This window comes from Pan troglodytes, chromosome 3 (assembly GCF_028858775.2).
Source record: "Pan troglodytes isolate AG18354 chromosome 3, NHGRI_mPanTro3-v2.0_pri, whole genome shotgun sequence".
Lineage (NCBI taxonomy): Eukaryota > Metazoa > Chordata > Mammalia > Primates > Hominidae > Pan > Pan troglodytes.
In genome coordinates this window covers 6,266,163-6,282,967 of record NC_072401.2, presented here as the reverse complement: position 1 = coordinate 6,282,967, position 16,805 = coordinate 6,266,163, and the positions used below count along the sequence as shown (strand labels likewise).

Below are 16,805 nucleotides of genomic sequence, written 5' to 3'. Positions count from 1 at the left end.
AAGGAGACGTAGAAAGAGTGGAGGTTTGAAATCAGATGGGCTTGGCTTTGAAGTCGAAGCCACTTTAGAGCTAATACATTTAGTGAAGGCATTTAGAATCTCTTAAACTGTCAAGTGGGTTTTCATCTATAAAGTGGGCCTGATGATAGCTTGTTGCAGGAACTAAGTGAAGGCAAGTAAGATGGCACATTTGGGGAAAGCCCTGAGATGTGCTGGGCATGAGGTTTGCAACCAGCAAGACATGACTTCCCCTTTCAAGGGAAGGTCACTTTCTCTTATCACTGGGAAGGAGAAAATTTATAGAGGATACCCACTCTACAGGAACGCCCGCTCATGACTGTATTGTCAGGCACCTGCCACATGACGTGGAGAGGGAGCCTCACGCTGCCCCAATCTCATTTTCTGACCCAGAACGCAGGGATGACAGCGTGTGTCTCATTGAACTGTCACCAAAGGAAGTGAGCCAATGTGTGAGGAGTATTTGGTGCCAGGCACAGAAAGTGCCCCGAAACTGTTAGCTATCACTGTCATCTCTTCCTTTGATTAAATGTGTGAATGGAGGGGCTTTTACAAACATGTGGACCCAGAGACCATTTCATTGTCCTCTTGCCTGCAGCTCCCTCTGTCCTTGGTGTCCACGCTTGATCCTGGAACGTGCCTGGCAGCGGTGACTGTGGAACCAGGTGTCCCCGCACAACGTCTGCAAGAAAAAGGTGGAATGCCCTGTCCTGCCCTCCAAGTCGATAATGTCCCAGCACCCTCTGAGCTCCTGAGCCCAGCAAGGATCCTGGCTTTTCACCAAGAGCTTAGACAAAGCATTTGCAGCAATTCCCAGGTTCATAAATCACCGCTGGAGTTAGAAATGTAATAGGGCCACTCATTCTCCGGAGCCATTTCATAGACTCCATAAATATTTGAAGCAGAACCTTCAGAGAGTGCTTTAAGAAATTGGTAGCAATCAGAGCCCTCATTTAGTGGCAAGTGGTTTTGCCTTCGGCTTTGGGATTTTGTGTTCATTGTCAGAGCTTGAGAGAAATGCTGGCCTGTGCCTGGCAAATTCCGAGGAGTTTGGCTTTGGCAATGTCAAGGCAGCATAGGAAACATTTACTGTACCAAAACCTATTGAATGATTGGTCCAGAGGTTCTCAACTGGGCGCAGTTTTAGCCCCCCAGGGAAAATCTGGCCATGTCTGGAGACATTTTTGGTTGTCACAGCTGGGACACTGCTACTGGCATCTGGTGGGTAGAGGCCAGGGATGCTATGAAATGTCCTACAATACCCAGGCCAGCCTCCTACAGCAAAGAATTACAGCCCGAGGGTCGCCAGTGCTGAGGTCGAGAGCCCAGGACGGATCTCATAGCTCCCATCAAGATCAGCCATGGAGAATTGTTTTGGTTTTTTTTCTGCCCCCGGGGTCCTTCCCATGTTTTAAAAGATTTTTTGTCTACTAAGTGAAACGCCTAACTTAAGTCACCATATATTTTACATTTAAAAACATTAAAACTAACCAGAACTTTCTAATCAGTCCATCCACTCCAAAAACGTCTGTTGGTATCCACTGGATGCCATGCAATGTGGCATGAAGGAGAAGAGACAAGTCAATGTTGATCCTGGCGCCGGGGACCTCACAGGACAATGGGAGAGACACTCCTGTGAGTAAATCAGCACGCACGCAAGTGTCACATGTGCCCTGAGCAACGGGATGAAGGCAAGGGTCCGTTCTACTTGGCTTGGGAGAACTGGAAGTCAGCCACAAAGGAATGGCTGGGCAGTGTCTGGTGGGTGAGGTGGGAAGGGTGCTGCTGTACGAGGGAACGCATGTGCAAAGGCCCTGAGGCATAAAACTGAACTGTGGATGTGCCCCTGGAGGGGAAGTGGGCAAAGCATGCTCTTTTCAAGCCAGCTGCAAGCAGTCACTGCGTCGTTCCCATCCAGCACCCCTTCCTTCCACCGAGAACAGAGACTCATGCCCCGAATCAGGTGGGCGACCCAGGAGAAGAGCACTTCTATCCTGAGGGCAGCCCCCCAAAAAGAGAGTCCAGGGGGCTTGGACGACACACACCAGACCCTGACCCAGGCTCACCCACCAGAGATGTCACCTCTCTCTTTGGGAAGGGGCTGAGGAGGGGCTTAAGGGAAAGGCCAAAGCCGCTACCTGTCCAATTCTGTCCTCTCCTGGAAGTGACTGTCCCTTCATGGAAGGACAAACAAGGACAAGGACAAGGAACTGACGGCTCCCCAGGAAGTGTCAAAGTGCATAGATTTATTTTAACGTAGTTTAGCTTTTTGTTTTGAAATGAAAATTACACAGAGTTCCCATAGACTCTTCCCCGGGCTTCCCGTGATGTTAACATCTCATGTGACTTATGTTGTACAATTATAGAAACTAGTGGGTTTTATTTCGAGGAAAATTGGGGAGCCATTGAGACGTAAGAAAGGCAGCCTCAGCACATTGAGTTCCACCCTTTAAATTCGTTTATGGGGTTTTCTGATGGGTTAGCACATTCATCCATGTATTCCTGGATTGATTTACCCACAGATCTGTCTATTTATTTATTTATTCAATATGCATTTAGTGACTGCTGTGTGAGTGTCTGGCTGGATGCTGCTGGGGAAGAAGTAAAGATGATGCTGTCCACCTAGGTTTTCAGGGACCCCCCTGGAGACCCTGTGGCCCCGTTACCACCCCTCAAGAATCCCCAGATTGGAAACCACTGCGGTGATCCCTTTGTTGGTTCGACCACCCCAGGGCTTCCCTATAATTTCCAAGCTGGAAGTGACCTGCAGCACTGGTTCGGTGATCCGCCTTCTGCCTCCCTCTGTATTTTGGGACAACGTCATTAGCTTTGAGCATCAGGAACATGACAGAGAGAGGACAGAAACCCGGTGCAGCCGAGGACAGCCAGCTGAGCCCTTGCTGAGCCAGCGAGATGCAGCGTGGTGCCACCACATCTGGTCTCCAGGAATCCCAGGAGCTCAGACGTCCGTCGTCTTGTGACTTCATGCCCCCCTGTGCTGCGCTCACGTGCTGGGCCTGGGCAGAAAGGCAACCCAGGAAATCCATTAAAGCAAGCCAAGACGACCTTTGCAGCGTAACCCAACGATTCCCTAATAAATCATGTTTCCAAGGCAGAGCCACTTATTCTCCCGGGCCCTGAATTGCCGTCTGGGTCTAGCACTTTGGGTCGGCTCAAGCTTTGTGCCGTGGCTCCCTGGGGCACAGTACAGGATGGCGGACTCCCCTCGCCTGGTCTGTAGACCCCAGCATTTGGAAGGGCACATGGTGGCTCCTTGCCACCCATCAGATGCTCCAGGGGCAGGACCTGCTCTGGCAACCCAGCAGGTTCAGGCAGGAACTTGGCACACAGGAGCTGGTCTCAGGCTGCCCCACAGGCAGGGAATGACTACGAGTGACCCCGAGGCCTCTGGAGACCAGCCAGACGGTCCAGCCTGGCTCTGCAGCAGAAAACAATTTGTCACACGGACTGTCAGCAAACAACCATGGCGGACTTCCCTGGAGGCGGAGCCATAAACCCTGCGAGGTAAATGCACCCCTCCGCGACTGCACAAAGGAGCCCCACCTCGGCTTTTAGGCAAATCAGAGGAGAGGGTTGGCTTGGCCTGAGGCCAAGCAGCAGAAGCTTTAGTGCAACCTCCCTCCCTGCTGCCTGGCTTGCTTTCCTGTGCTCCCGGGAGGGCTTCTGCTTGAGCTGCAAAGGAGTTCTGCTCAGCAGATGCTTCTCTGAGCACTTGTCAGGACAGGTGAAGGGCTGGGGTGTGGTCACAGGAGTCCCACTCCAGGTTCCTGTCCTCCAGACTTTGCTCTGACTGACATGAACAGGGACAACACAAGGCCCAGGGGCCGTGGAGTGGGCGGCTGACCAATGAGCAGTCAGGGAGGGCTTCCTGGAGGAAGTGCCCTCTGAGTTGAGCCTTGGAGATGAGCAGGGATCAGCCTGGGTGAGGAGGCCTCCAAGCTAGGAGAAATCATGAGCAAAAGCCCAGGTAGGGTTGGGGTAGGAAATGGTGGTAGAGATACCTGGCTTTCTGTAATCCTGGAGTGGAAGGTTCCAGAAGGAAGACATTGCCTTTTTTGTGATCTTGCTGTGTGACCCTTTCTGATGTTCCCACAATGAGGAAATCACCTAACCACACACTTCTCACAACCTATCCCCATGGTTATATGCATGACTGTGTATCTGAGGGTAAATTGCTAAGAGGAAATCCTGGGTCAGAGGAGGTTAACATTTGTCATTTTGTTGGCCTTGGCCAAACTCCACTCCTTGCCCTCTTTGAAGTTGTAGCAGTTTTTGAACCTACTTGCAGAGCTTGGGGGTGCCTGGGGCCACCAACCCTGCCAGCACCTGCCTGTGATGTGTGGATTCCTTTTAGCATCACAGACAGGGCCCTGCACTGACAATGATGCTTCTGAGTGGGGGAGGTGGGAGTTAGCAAGCAGGCGTTTGCTTCCTGACTCCACCGGAGGGGCCAGCTGCGTTTCCATCTGCAGGTGCTCACAAGCAGGAGTGACCTCAGCTGGGAGGCTGGGATCTGGCTGCCGGGGATGACTGATAGAGCACTGGGCAGTTTGGAGGCTGGTGAGGCGCTGAGAAGTGGCCTTTGGGCTCAGCCAGGAAGGCTGATATGGTCCTGCGTTCCTATCCCCATCCACCACGCGGCAGCTGTGGGCCCTCTGCCCAGACCCCTTCAGGCTTGGCTTCCTCCTGGGAAAATGGAAATTACAGCCCTGTGACATCATCTTATCTCATGGAGCCTTGAAAGGTATCACGTGGCCAGTGCCCGGCGGTGGCATTCACAGCCCAGGTGTGTGACCACCCCTCGTCCTTTCCCCTGTAACGCTGGAGGCAGGTGACCCAGGAGCCAAGCACACCCCCCCGCCTGGCTTTGGACCCCAGCTCTTCCCCTTACCCCACCTCTCCCCACCTCGGTGATTTCATCTGTAAAATGGAGTTGCCTGCCTCCAAGGGCGGTGGTGAGGTGTGAGTGAGTTAGCATCTGTGAAGCGCTCAAGGGGGGCCCTGCGACATGCTTAGAGCTACGGAAGTGCCACCACTGCTTTATCTCCATGCTTGTCATTTTTAAAAAACAGAATGAAAACAAATCACTTAAGGTGCAGGTGGGAAGGAGAGGTAGGGGCGGGCGCTCAGAGGGAGACACGCTCACAGCTGAAGAGCTCAGGAGGAAGACAGCAGGGGTCAGAGGGAAGCAAGGCTGCTGTTTCAGGCCTGTGCACAGGGCAGGTCAGCAGAGGTCTGCAGGGGTTGTAACGAGCCTGTCCAGAGGTTTCCTTCTCAGCTTTAATCCTGAAAGTAACAGGAGCTCAATGCCTGCGGCTGCTGAATCTTCTCTCAGGTCTCTCCCAACCAGCATCTCTGGTCCTTTCCACTGGTCTGTCTTTTCTGGAACAGCCTTTCCCTTGGATTTGAGGGTTGTTTTGTCTGGGCCTTCTGGAGGTGGGCTGAGCTGGGCGTCTTCCATTCCCTAAATGTCCACATTTGTTTATCTGGAAGAATTTGCATCCCTGCTGCTTGGACCAGTATCTTTTACTTGATTTGACCCTTTTTAAAATGAACGAATCGAATACAGGCTGGCACGTCACACTCCAGAGCCCTCCCCTCTCCGTGCGCTGCCTGCCGGGGAGGCCTAGGTGGGAGTGGAGGTCAGCTTTGCTGCCTGGAGCTGATCCCCCTCCCCCATCCGCCCAGTCCATCTTTTCTCCTCTCCTTTCCCTCCCAACACACACCAACTCCCTCATCTGCTACAGAATCTCAGCACATTGCTCCCTGGGGCCCTCGAGCCATGGCTCTGTCTGAGTGGCCGAGAGTAATTTAGCATCGGGCAGCAGGTGCAGGGCTGAGGGCAGGGGTCGGGGGAGCTGGGCTCCCAGCTGCTGCTGCTTCCCCATGCCCAGCCCCGGGGCTGGGTCCCTGGTATTTGCTGGACGTTGGACCAGACCCCAGATCAATACCCCACCCCCAGCCTGACACACACAAGGGGAGGCTGCAGACAGGAGCCTAGAGTAGCCATTCCCCGTTGTCACTGATAGTCCATCCATGGCACACACACTGACTGCTGTGGGCCTACTGTGTGCTGCTGCTGTCCTGGGAGCCAGGGAGGCAGAGCCAGCTCTTAGCTTGGCTGCTGAGTAGGGCTCACTGTCAGGCAGCAGGAGCCAAAGAGGCATCGACCCTGCTCTTCCAGAGCTACTGCATCTGGTTGTTCAGGTTGTGTCCTAAGCAAGGCACTTGTCCAAGGGCAGAAGGGGCTGAAATCCAGCCGTACTCTTTCCTTGGGCTGTGCCTGTCTAGAGGAAACAGTGCCTTTTACAGAGGCTGCCTCTGCCGTCCTGGCCAAGCCCTGCCACCTATGTCCACCTGGAGCGGGCATCTTTTTGCAATTCTGTACAAAGGCACCGTGTGGCCCAGCACAGTGATTTTTGCTGACTCAGAACCTAGTGGTGCTGAGTCAGCAGCCTGTGGTGGGCAGGTCTTGGGGTCCCCGAGGCCCCCCAGCAGGGCCCTCCAGCTTGTACAATGCCAGAGGGGCTGGACCTGCCCCCATGCGCCCTCCTGCCAGACTCAGGAGGCTGGCACTGTCCCAGGACCTGGCCTGCGAACAGTCCTGCCGTGGGATGATGGGACAGTGCTCTCTGCTCACTGGCAGGATTAAGATACTGCTGTCACTGAGTCCTACCTTTTATTACCAAATAGTCCCAGCACCTGCATCCTGGATCCTCCTTTAGGAAGTTACTGTGACTCCACCCATGCCCAGCTTGAGGCCAGGTTAGTACTGGACAAGGACTCAAGGCAGTGGGGATGATCGTGGGGCTGCTGCTTCATAGCTGTGTGTCTCTAGGTGAGTCATTTAACCTCTCTGTGTAAGTCAACTGTAGCCGCAATATTACTGTGTAAGAAACCAGCCCAAACTCAGTGAATCCCAGCCATTCTTTCTCACTCTCTTGTCTGCAGCTTGGCTAGGGTTCGGCTGACCAGGCTGGGCTCAGCTGGGAGGCTTTGCTTCAGGCAGAGGGCTGGGATTCAGGCCCGCTCCCTGCCACAGTAAGTCGCGTGAACATCAGTGCGGCGGGGACTCACACTCCTCTGCTATGGCAGGAGGAGGAAGAACTGACAGCATCCAGCCTCCTGCCTCTCACAGCAGACCTAGCACACCCCATGCAGGACAGGGGTCAAGACCAGAAGCAGCCACCTGAAAACAGTGCTCATCACAGAGGAGGCTCCCAGCAGCTTTTGGTTCCCTTCGGCTGTCTCTTGAATGTCTTCACAATGGCATAAAATATTTCTAGGCAAAACCAAAACTTACGATAGGGAATTCAAGTGGAGTCAGGGGTGGATGCACGCAGCCGGTGCCAAAACGAGTCGTTCTTGGAGGAGGGAGTGTCGGTGCCGGGAACTGTGCGTGTCCATGGCCTTCCTGAGCACGCTCCTTCCTCTCCTGGAAATCTGGCTTTGTTTCTGGCTTCTCCCTGAGGATCTAAGTAGAGACATCCAGAAAAGAACGACGGAGTCCTCAAAGGAGCCAGCCAGTTTCTTTCTTTAGCGCTTGACCTTTTAGACAGTTTGGAATATCTCCTACCAAGTTCCCGTAAGGACGGGAAGTGGTGAGGGAAGGGGTGGATGGAGTAGATGGAGGTCCCCAGCCAAGGACCTTCCACCTGCAGCCAGGTGGGGAGCGGTGGTCCCTTGACTGTGCCGCCTGGGGCCAGAGACCAGCCCCGCTGCTTCTGAGGAGGGGCCAGCCAGTGCTCATGCGCTTCGCCCTGCTCCCTCGCCCTGGAGGTGGCTGCCTTCCCCACTGCCAGCCCTTCCAGGATTCTGGGGTGCAATTCAGCTGGCTTCTCATTGGCTTTCTGTGCAAATTCAGTAGAGCAAAGAAAGCTAAAAAGTGGCTTAACTTCTGTTCTCTCCTCCTCCTCTTCTTATCTATTGATCTATCTATTATCTATCTATCTATCTATCATCTACCCATCTATCTTCAGATCCCCTCCATCAGTAGGTCTTGTCGCCTCCACCCGGGATCCAGCTGCCTCTTACGACTCCTGACCCTGGTTCGTTGGCAGCTCCATCCCTGGTGCCTAGAACAGTGCCTGGCTCCTCCCAGGGCTTAATACATGCTTGTTGAATGACTCCATGAACTAGTTGATTCATTTTATTTTAATGGCACTTCCAAGCACATATTTTATTTTATCTCACTGTCTGTAGTGCAAGTTCTGTTAGATGAGAAAATATTATCATCCCTTTTATTTTTGCTTTGGGAGTAGAGGGGGTAGGAAGGCAATGGTTCAGGGAAGAGCAGAGGAGGAGAGGGATTGGAACCCAGCTCCCCCTGCACATTACACCACCACCTGCTGCTGAAGGAGGAGAGGGCCCGAGTTTTGCTGGGGTTGGGGAAGAGGTCTGGATTAGCAAGAAGGTAGGTCGGACGGAGAGCGAACGCATTATAGGAAGGGATGGAGAAGAAACAGGAAGTGTGGAGGGCGGTAGAGCAGGGAGACTTCAGACTCTCTTCAGCTTTGAAATTTAATTTTTCTGTTGGAAGGACTGTTATTTATTTCATGCCGTCTGTCTTAGACCATTTATTATGGAATTTTATCTGTGCCATTGTTAACAGGGCTGTAAATTTCACCTCATAGATAAAGTGACTTCCTTTCTCAGCTTCACATTTGTATTTCTTTGCTCATGAAGGTTATTCTCTGAGTGTTGGTTTGCAGGGTAATCAACAATAACTTGAAATGAGACAGACTGGGATACCAGTATCAGATCTGTCATTAACTAGCTTTGGGATCTAAAGTGACATAACCTCTCTGAGCCTCAGTTTCTCATTCCAGAGCATCTCTTGCTTCACAATCATGTGCCACCACCCCCCCTTCATTCCCTCAATGCAGGTGGCTTTACTATATTGTTATGAGAAAAGTCACTTGGTTTAGCTATTTCACACTAAGTTGTGAATGATTGATAGTCTCTCAACTTTGTACAGAAAACTACCTTTTGTAGTTTGTAAAGAGGACGCTCATGGCATAGAGAAACTTTCAAGTTGGCAGGTTTGGGAGCAGTGAGACAGAATGAGGGGACTCTCGACAGGACCCTAGTTCTGGTCCAGAAGACAGCCAGCCATCCAGCTAGGAGCTGAGGGTCCATGAAAACAAGTGCAAGAAAAGCACATGCTGCTTTGGGGATGAAATTGTGGCCATGAGCCCCTACTCTGTTCTGTGTGTGGGCTGAGCACCTTGTCTCACTCATGCTTATGCTGACCTGGAGGGACTCTTGTCACTGCCTTAATGCCGTAGGTAATTCATTCATTCATTCATCCACCCATCCATTCATTCATTCATCCATTCATTCATTCATTCATTCATTCCCATGATCAATGCTTACTGATCGTCTCCTATGTGCAGTCATGCTTCCTGGTGTATGGGATTCAGCTATGAACAAGTCATCAGGAAGAGAAAGGCTACACACAGATTCATATATATTGTGTAATTTCAAGTCCTGATCGATGTTGTGAGGGAAGAAAAACGGGGTGGAGACAGTGGGTAGGAAACGAGGAGGGTGACCTTTTCTATTGGATGTTATCAGTCAAGGTGTCCTGGAGGAAGTGCCATTTTGAGTGGAAAACTGGTTGAAGAAGGAAGGCAGGAGAGAGGTGAAGTAGCTTGCCCAGGAGAACTCAGCGAGTAAAAGAACAGATTCAACCCCACTTTTGAAAATATTTTGTTTTGAAAAATTTCGAACCTTGACAAAAGTACAGAGAATAATAAAAGGAACCTCACGCAGTCATCAGCAACGTCGACAATGACCAATTCAAGAACAATCTTGTTTTATTTCTATACCACCCCCTTCTCTCCACTCATATTATTTCAAAGTAAAGCTAGATATCATATCATTTAATTCATCTTTTAAACAGTCACGATACCAGCTCCATCACACCTCAAACAAATGACGACTCCTTCACTTCATCAAATATCCAATCAGTGTTCAAATGTCTAAGTGGCCTGTCATTTTTATAGTTTAAAAAATATTTGCAGTTTGTTTGAATCAGAATGTTAATAAGGTCTTCACACTGTGATTGTCTTTCTTTGTGATAAAATATATAGAACATACAGGTTGGTGCAAAAATAATTGCAGTTTTTGCTATTTAAAAGTAGCACCAACCTATACAATTTTTTGCGCCAACTTTTGCACCAACCTATAAAATTTACATTTTATTTACATTTTAACCTTTTTTTTTTTTTTTTGAGATGGAGTTTCACTCTTGTTGCCCAGGCTGGAGTGCAATGGCGCGATCTTGGCTCACTGCAACTTCTCCCTCCCAGGTTCAAGTGATTGTCCTGCCTCAGCCTCTGGAATAGCTGGGATTACAGGCACCCGCCACCATGCCCGGCTAGTTGTTCTGTATTTTTAGTAGAGATGGGGTTTCACCATGTTGACCAGGCTAGTCTCAAACTCCTGACCTCAGATGATCCACCTGCCTTGGCTTCCCACAGTGCTGGGATTACAGGCGTGAGCCACTGAGCCCAGCTCATTTTAACCTTTAAGTACATTTATTTACATTCCCATTTTAACCTTTAAGTACATTTATTTACACTGTTATTCAACCATCACCACCATCCACCCACAGAACCCTTCTCATCTTCCCAAACTGAAACTCTGTTCCCATTAAACAGTAACTCTTCATTCTCATCTCCCCCAGCTCCTGACAGCCACCAATCCACTTTCTGTCTCTATAAGTCCGGCTACTCTAGGGACCTGATCCGAACGGAATCACACAATGTTTGTCCTCTTGTGAGCAACTGGCTTGTTTCACTTAGGACAGTGTCTTTGAGGTTCATCCGTGTTGGAGCGTGGGCTGGCATTTCCTTCTTTTGAGGGTGAATAATCTTCCCTTGTCTGGAAGAAGCACATTTTGTTTGTTCACTCATCAATCTGTGAACCCTGGTGGTGTGTCTTTAAAGTCTTTTCATCTATAGCTTCTGCCTCCTTCTCTTTTTATTTTCTTGCAACATGCTGTTGAGGAAACCAGGTCACTGTGCTACAGTTTTTCACAGGCGCAGGGCGGGGGTCTTGCTGCTGTGTCCCTGCTGTGGTGTTTGCTGTGCTCTCCCCTCTGCTGTCTGTCCTTGAATTGGCCATTGGCTCCAGAGCTTTGATTTTATCCAGATTCAATGGTTTTATTTTCAAAACTCCTTTAAAGGTGGTGTTAAGTTCTTCCATCAGGGGCAAATGTCTGGCTGTCTCTCTTCCTCTATTTTTTTTTTTTTTTTTGAGATGGAGTCTCACTCTGTTGCCCAGGCTGAAGTGCAATGGTGCAATCTTGGCTCACTGCAACCTCTGCATCCCGAGTTCAAGTGATTCTCCTGCCTCAGCCTCCCGAGTAGCTGGGAATACAGGTGCCCACCACCACGCCTGGCTAATTTTTTTTTTTTTTTTGGAGATGGTGTCTCACTTTGTCACCAGGCTGGAGTGCAGTGGCACAATCTCAGCTCACCGCAACCTCTGCCTCCCGGTTCAAGCAATTCCCCTGCTTCAGCCTCCTGAGTAGCTGGGACTACAGGCGCATGGCACCACACCCGGCTAATTTTTTGTATTTTATTAGAGACGGGATTTCACTATGTTGGCCAGGATTGTCTGGATCTGCTGACCTCGTGATCCACCTGCCTCGGCCTCCCAAAGTGCTGGGATTACAGGCGTGAGCCACCACATCCGGCCTTTTGTATTTTTAGTAGAAGCGGGGTTTCACCATGTTGGTCAGGCTGGTTTCGATCTCCTGATCGAAACCACCTCGGCCTCCCAAAGTGTGGATATTACAGGCGTAAGCCACCACGCCCAGCCCTGGCTATCTCTCTTTCTGTGATGTTAGCATCCCTAAATGCCCAATACCTAGATCATGAACTCATTAGTTACGAATTCGAGGTGTCCTATAATACCATTCTTTCATCACTTACCTGTTGGAAGACTCCTAGCAGCACTTCCCGTTGCCCCCTCTTCAGTTCCTCAGTTAATTGAATTTTCGCACCTGCAAAGCTTATGTGCTGTATGAGCCTTGCTCTCTCAGTCTCCAGCATTTACTAACTGCCTGCTCTGTGCCTCTTGCTGGGGTCACAGAGAGAAGTGTCCCCAACCCCATGGGTTGTCACAGACCTGTGGGAGAGAAAAGCAGGTACATTGGTGGATTCATCCCAAATTGACCATGGAGGTAGAGGTACTGGCAAGATCCTGTGGGCGCACATAGGGGACAGACCCTCCTGGAAGTGAGGAGTGCCTGGAAGAGGTGCCTGCATCTGGATGTGTCTGATCTCGTGCAGAGGCTGGCAGGGACCCTGGGGGCTGGGCTGGCAGCTCCCACTTTTAGACTTTCTAAGTTTAGTTTTTTGAAACTGAAAGCAGATAAAGCAGTCCTGATTTTATCAGGGGCTCCCAGGGGGACGATCCAGCCTGTATCCTGGGGTTTCCTTCCATCTCCGGGACTTGGAAGAGTGTTAGGCTACAGCCTGGATGAGGCCACATCCAGGGCTCCAGTGGGGGTGAAAAAGACCTCAGAGGCAGCAAAAGGAAGGGTTGTGAGTGTGGGAGGCCCTCGGGGCTGCAGTGCGGGAGCTGCCTCTGCCTCTCACCAGTCGGTGATTTGAAGGGGCTCCCTAGCCTCTCAGGGGTTGTTTTCCCATCCGTTGCTTGAGCTTGCATTCTGCACGTGGCTGCATGGACAGGTCGCCTGGTTGCCAGAATTGTTTCTGGAGGCTGCATTCTTTTTCACCAAGGTGCCCCAAGCATCACAATTATTGAGGTCTTTTCCCCCTATGGTGAACTTCCTTTCTCATCAGCCACCTCATCTAAGAGCATTTGCCTCTTCCAGGGCCAAGGGCATTGAGTTCTTCTTAACAAATCTGTAACCCTGCTGGGGGCTTGATATAAAACTCTCCAACTGCTCAAATTGGGGTCAGTAAGGAAGGGAGGCCATTCTTGGAGGTCACACAGCTCAGCTTCATTCTTGGAGGTCACACAGCTCAGCTTCCTCATCTCATGAATGGGGTCTCAGCAGGAAAGAGGTGACTGAGGGAGTCTATTTGTTCAAATAATAAAAAGAATAAAATAATACATTACTGTTCAGAATATTCCACCTTTCATCTTAAATAGGTTCCATGAGTGAGTCGGTGGGAATTCTGATGGGGTGCAGGCCAAGCCTGTGACCTTCCCTGGCTGTCATCTTTATTTAAATGGTGGTCTCTCCAAGGGCACTGGCCAAGAGCACCATGTGTGTTATCAACTCCCACGTTGTTATATGTAAATGTATCTTCTGTAGTGCCACAAAGAAATAGCACTTGAACATAAATTTAATTCTCTCAGCAAGGCAATCTTTACTTTCTGCAGAAAGGGTGCTCATCGCAGATGTAATAATGGCAAGAGCACATCCGAGCAAAGGAGGGAAGCAATTTTTATTCCTTATGCAGTTTGTCCCTGCTACTGTGTCCTGTCTCCATTGGCTGGAGCCAGACCGCACAATCTAAACTAAAACCCGATTGGCTAACAGTTTAAAACTTTTCTAAATAGGTAAAGGCAATAGAAAGACAAAGGAAAAGAGGAAGTTGCTTATGAAAGGACTTAGGACAGTAATAACATTCCCAAATAAGGGAGGGGCATAGGCTGCAAGCTGGGACATACCTGTGAGCATGTCCAGCTTGGACATCTTGGTTAAAGTACAAGGACATAGAATGTTCTACATGCCTGTGAGCATGTCTAGCATGAAGTTAGTCTTTAAAAGAAACTATTATTTCTAACACTTATGATTTATTCTTTAACGAGAAGGGAAACTTTGAAGAGGAACTTTTACTTTCTATACATATCTTTTATCATATTCAGCACAGGGGGTGCATTGAAGGTCTAGGGGTTTTGGGTTTGTGAAGAAGGCACTAAACCCTCCTGCCAGTCCTTTCCAGGCCCCCTCAAGCCCCAGCCTGGCTGCCGTCCTCCCACCCTGGGAGCTCCTTCTGCAGCTGACTGTGCACTCCTGGGAAGCAGAGGGTGTGTCCTGCTCAGGGGCAGGACAAGGGGTGAACAGGGTGGCAAGCGTGGGAAGCAGTGACCACCCTAGGGTCAGAGGGCGGGGAGAGGGTGCTGCCACTCCTGGAGGCTGGGAGAGCTAGAGCCCGGGGCTGCCATAGAGGAGCCTGGCCTCTGCCAGACCTACTCCTGATGGGGTGGAGAGTAAGTTCTAGAGCCTTCTCTCCTCCCTTTCTCCAGCCTTCTCCTTGTGCCTCCCATTGGCTGAGCCCAGCTGGAAGTCAGAGGCCGAGGGAGCCAGGGACGTCATCCTTGGGGTCAGCCTCCTGGGGCCAGAGAATGGATGAAACTGGGGCCAAGAGGGCAGAACAACAGCCAGCAGGGCAGCCGAGTGTGAGAAAACACAGAGGGCAGATGCCCCGGCCCAGGGTCCAGCCCAGCCCAGGGCCCAGCCTGCCAGCTGGTCAAGAAAAATGCAGATTTCCTTCAAATGATTAATAGAAGCAACTGAGATGGCAACAAGGAGGTTGATGGTTAGGAGGCAGGGGCCGGGACAAGTCTGATCTGCACCTCCTTGGGCAGGCCTCACCCTTTGGGGCCTCTGTTTCCTCCTCTCCAAGGCGAAGGCCTTGGAAGAGATCCCACTGCCCCGACTCCACAGGGCCCTGCGACTCATTTTGCTTGTTAGATCCCATGTGGGTCTCCAATCTGCAGGTGCCAGGCTCACATTCACGAGCCATGTTTGTCAATGAAATCGGAGGTTTCCCCTCTCCCGGGCGCTGGCACTCTGGCCGGGCTACTTAAATGCAGGATAAGACACAGAAGAAAATGAAGTGAGTCCCCTGAGATGTGGCCTCAGCCAGGGCCTGGGTTCTAGCAGCTGTGGGGTCCCCCGGGAATGTGGGTACCAAGCTGAATCGTGAATAGCCCTGTGGGAAGATTGATTAAGATGTCATGCCGGTGCCAGGCAGTCAAATCCGAATGCTGCTTACTAAGGGAAACCCTCTCCTGCTGCTTCAGCTTATTTCATGCAGAGGGGACTGGGGGGCTCGGAGGACCTGGAGCTTCCTCCTCCCAGGAAGGGCCGCAAAACCCTCAGCCCAAGGCACCTCCCCATGCACGCTCCAGTGCTAGAGCCACTGGCCTGTGGAGAATCATTTTGGAAATCTGGGGACAGGCGTGGAGACTTGGTGTGAATTCCAGCCATGCCACTTACCAGCTACAAGACCTGGAGCAGGTGTCTTGGTGGCCCTGTGCCTCCGTTTCTTTCCATGTGGAATAGACTTTGGTAAGGACTAAGTCAATCAGGCAGCAGGCTGGCTCATCCATCTTTGCTGCTTGGAAGTGTTAGTCCTCTCCTCTCTGATCTCCCTTTCCCGGGGAAGTCTTCCCAGACCCCTCCGCCCCAGGCCTCTGAACTGCCAGCTTCCATTTCCCACCGTGCTGCTGAGCCCTGTCCCAGCTGCCCTCTTCTGTTTCCTTGTCCCTGCCTGTCTCCCAGCAGGCTGCCTGCTCCTTAAGGGCATGGGTGCATCTGGTTCATGTGGGTACCAAGCTAAATCTTTATCCTCCATCCCAGCACAGGCCAGGCGTGGGGGGTGCTGCTTCCTCCACTGGAGCTTCCAGAAGGTTCTCCGAGGTATGAACCAAGGTGTGGCTTGTGATCACCAGCTATAGTGAAGAGTGGGCCGTGTGACTCTGGGCCATGTTTTCTATCTGAGGGCTGCCCCCTCGCTCACTCCTTCTATTTGTTCCATCGATCATTTCATTCCACATAGTTTCACCTAGTGTCTCCAAGGTGCCAGGGAGCACAGGATAGTGGGAGAACTCCTGGGGGGCAGAGAATGAAGGAGAGAGAGAATGAGACAGAATCATGAGCCGTATAAACAAGTCATTCCCCTGCAGAGGACTGAGGGGCAAGAAGGGGCCTCCAGCCTTCATGGAGGGGCTGAGGGAGGAATTCCCCAGGGAAAGCCAGGAGAAGCTGAGAGCCCAGCCTTTGAGAGAAGAAGGGAGCTTAGAGACTGTCCACTATGACTCTCCATGGGGAGGGAGGAACCAGGAGGCCAGGGAAGCTTGATGCCCAGAGCGCAGGTATTGTGACTTCCTCGCCAGGGTTTTGTGTGTCTATTTGTCTCTGTATGTCAGAGACATGTGGCAAGAGAGACAGGGTTCAGATGGGGGCTGCCAGAGGCTTCCCAAAGAGCCTGTTGTGGGACTGCCCAGCTGTAACATGACAGGTAAGCAAGGACTGCTTGAGGGAGACCTTTGGCCCCCAATGTCTGGCCATGCCCTGTCAGCATCCATCTTTGTATCTAGATAGCTGTAGGGGGTTTATCTTCACTCTCAAAAGGAACTTGTCGTTTAACGAAATAAGATGAAGTCCGATGAGTCTAATCTTACACAGGGCAGTGCTTGCTAATGGAATGTGATTTCTGGAGCTGATAAGGGAGTATTGTCAGGTTCTCAATTTCCTGTCCTTGTTCTGACTTCTACGTCTTGGGTGTGTTAGAGGCTTCATAGCCGAGACACTCAAAAGTACTTCCTGCCTCTCAGATAGGAATTCACAGTTTGTAAAGCATCTCTTGATGTGTGCTCTTGTTTGAGTCTCACAGCTGTGAGGAGAGAGGAACAAGGAAGAGGATACCCATTTTGCAGATTAGGAAACTGAGGCACAGTGAGGTCTGGGAATCTTCCCAAGATCACACAGTTGGGGTGAAGGGGAGAGGCTGGTTTTCCTCTGATCCCCCAGCTCCCTGGAATTCGGACCT

The 16,805-nt window shown here is 51.1% G+C and overlaps 1 protein-coding gene across 3 annotated transcripts in view; it reads left to right on the top strand.

Annotated features, from left to right (window-relative positions):
• Positions 1–16,805, top strand: part of C3H4orf50 (chromosome 3 C4orf50 homolog) — a 90,601-nt gene that overhangs the window by 58,808 nt on the left and 14,988 nt on the right. For all 3 annotated transcript variants that reach the window (XM_054682736.2, XM_054682735.2, NM_001427997.1), the window contains one exon: positions 617–3,543. In XM_054682736.2, the coding sequence (XP_054538711.1) occupies positions 617–868 (252 nt within the window). In that variant the 3' untranslated portion in view covers positions 869–3,543. Of the gene's footprint in view, positions 1–616; positions 3,544–16,805 lie in introns of those variants that run through there.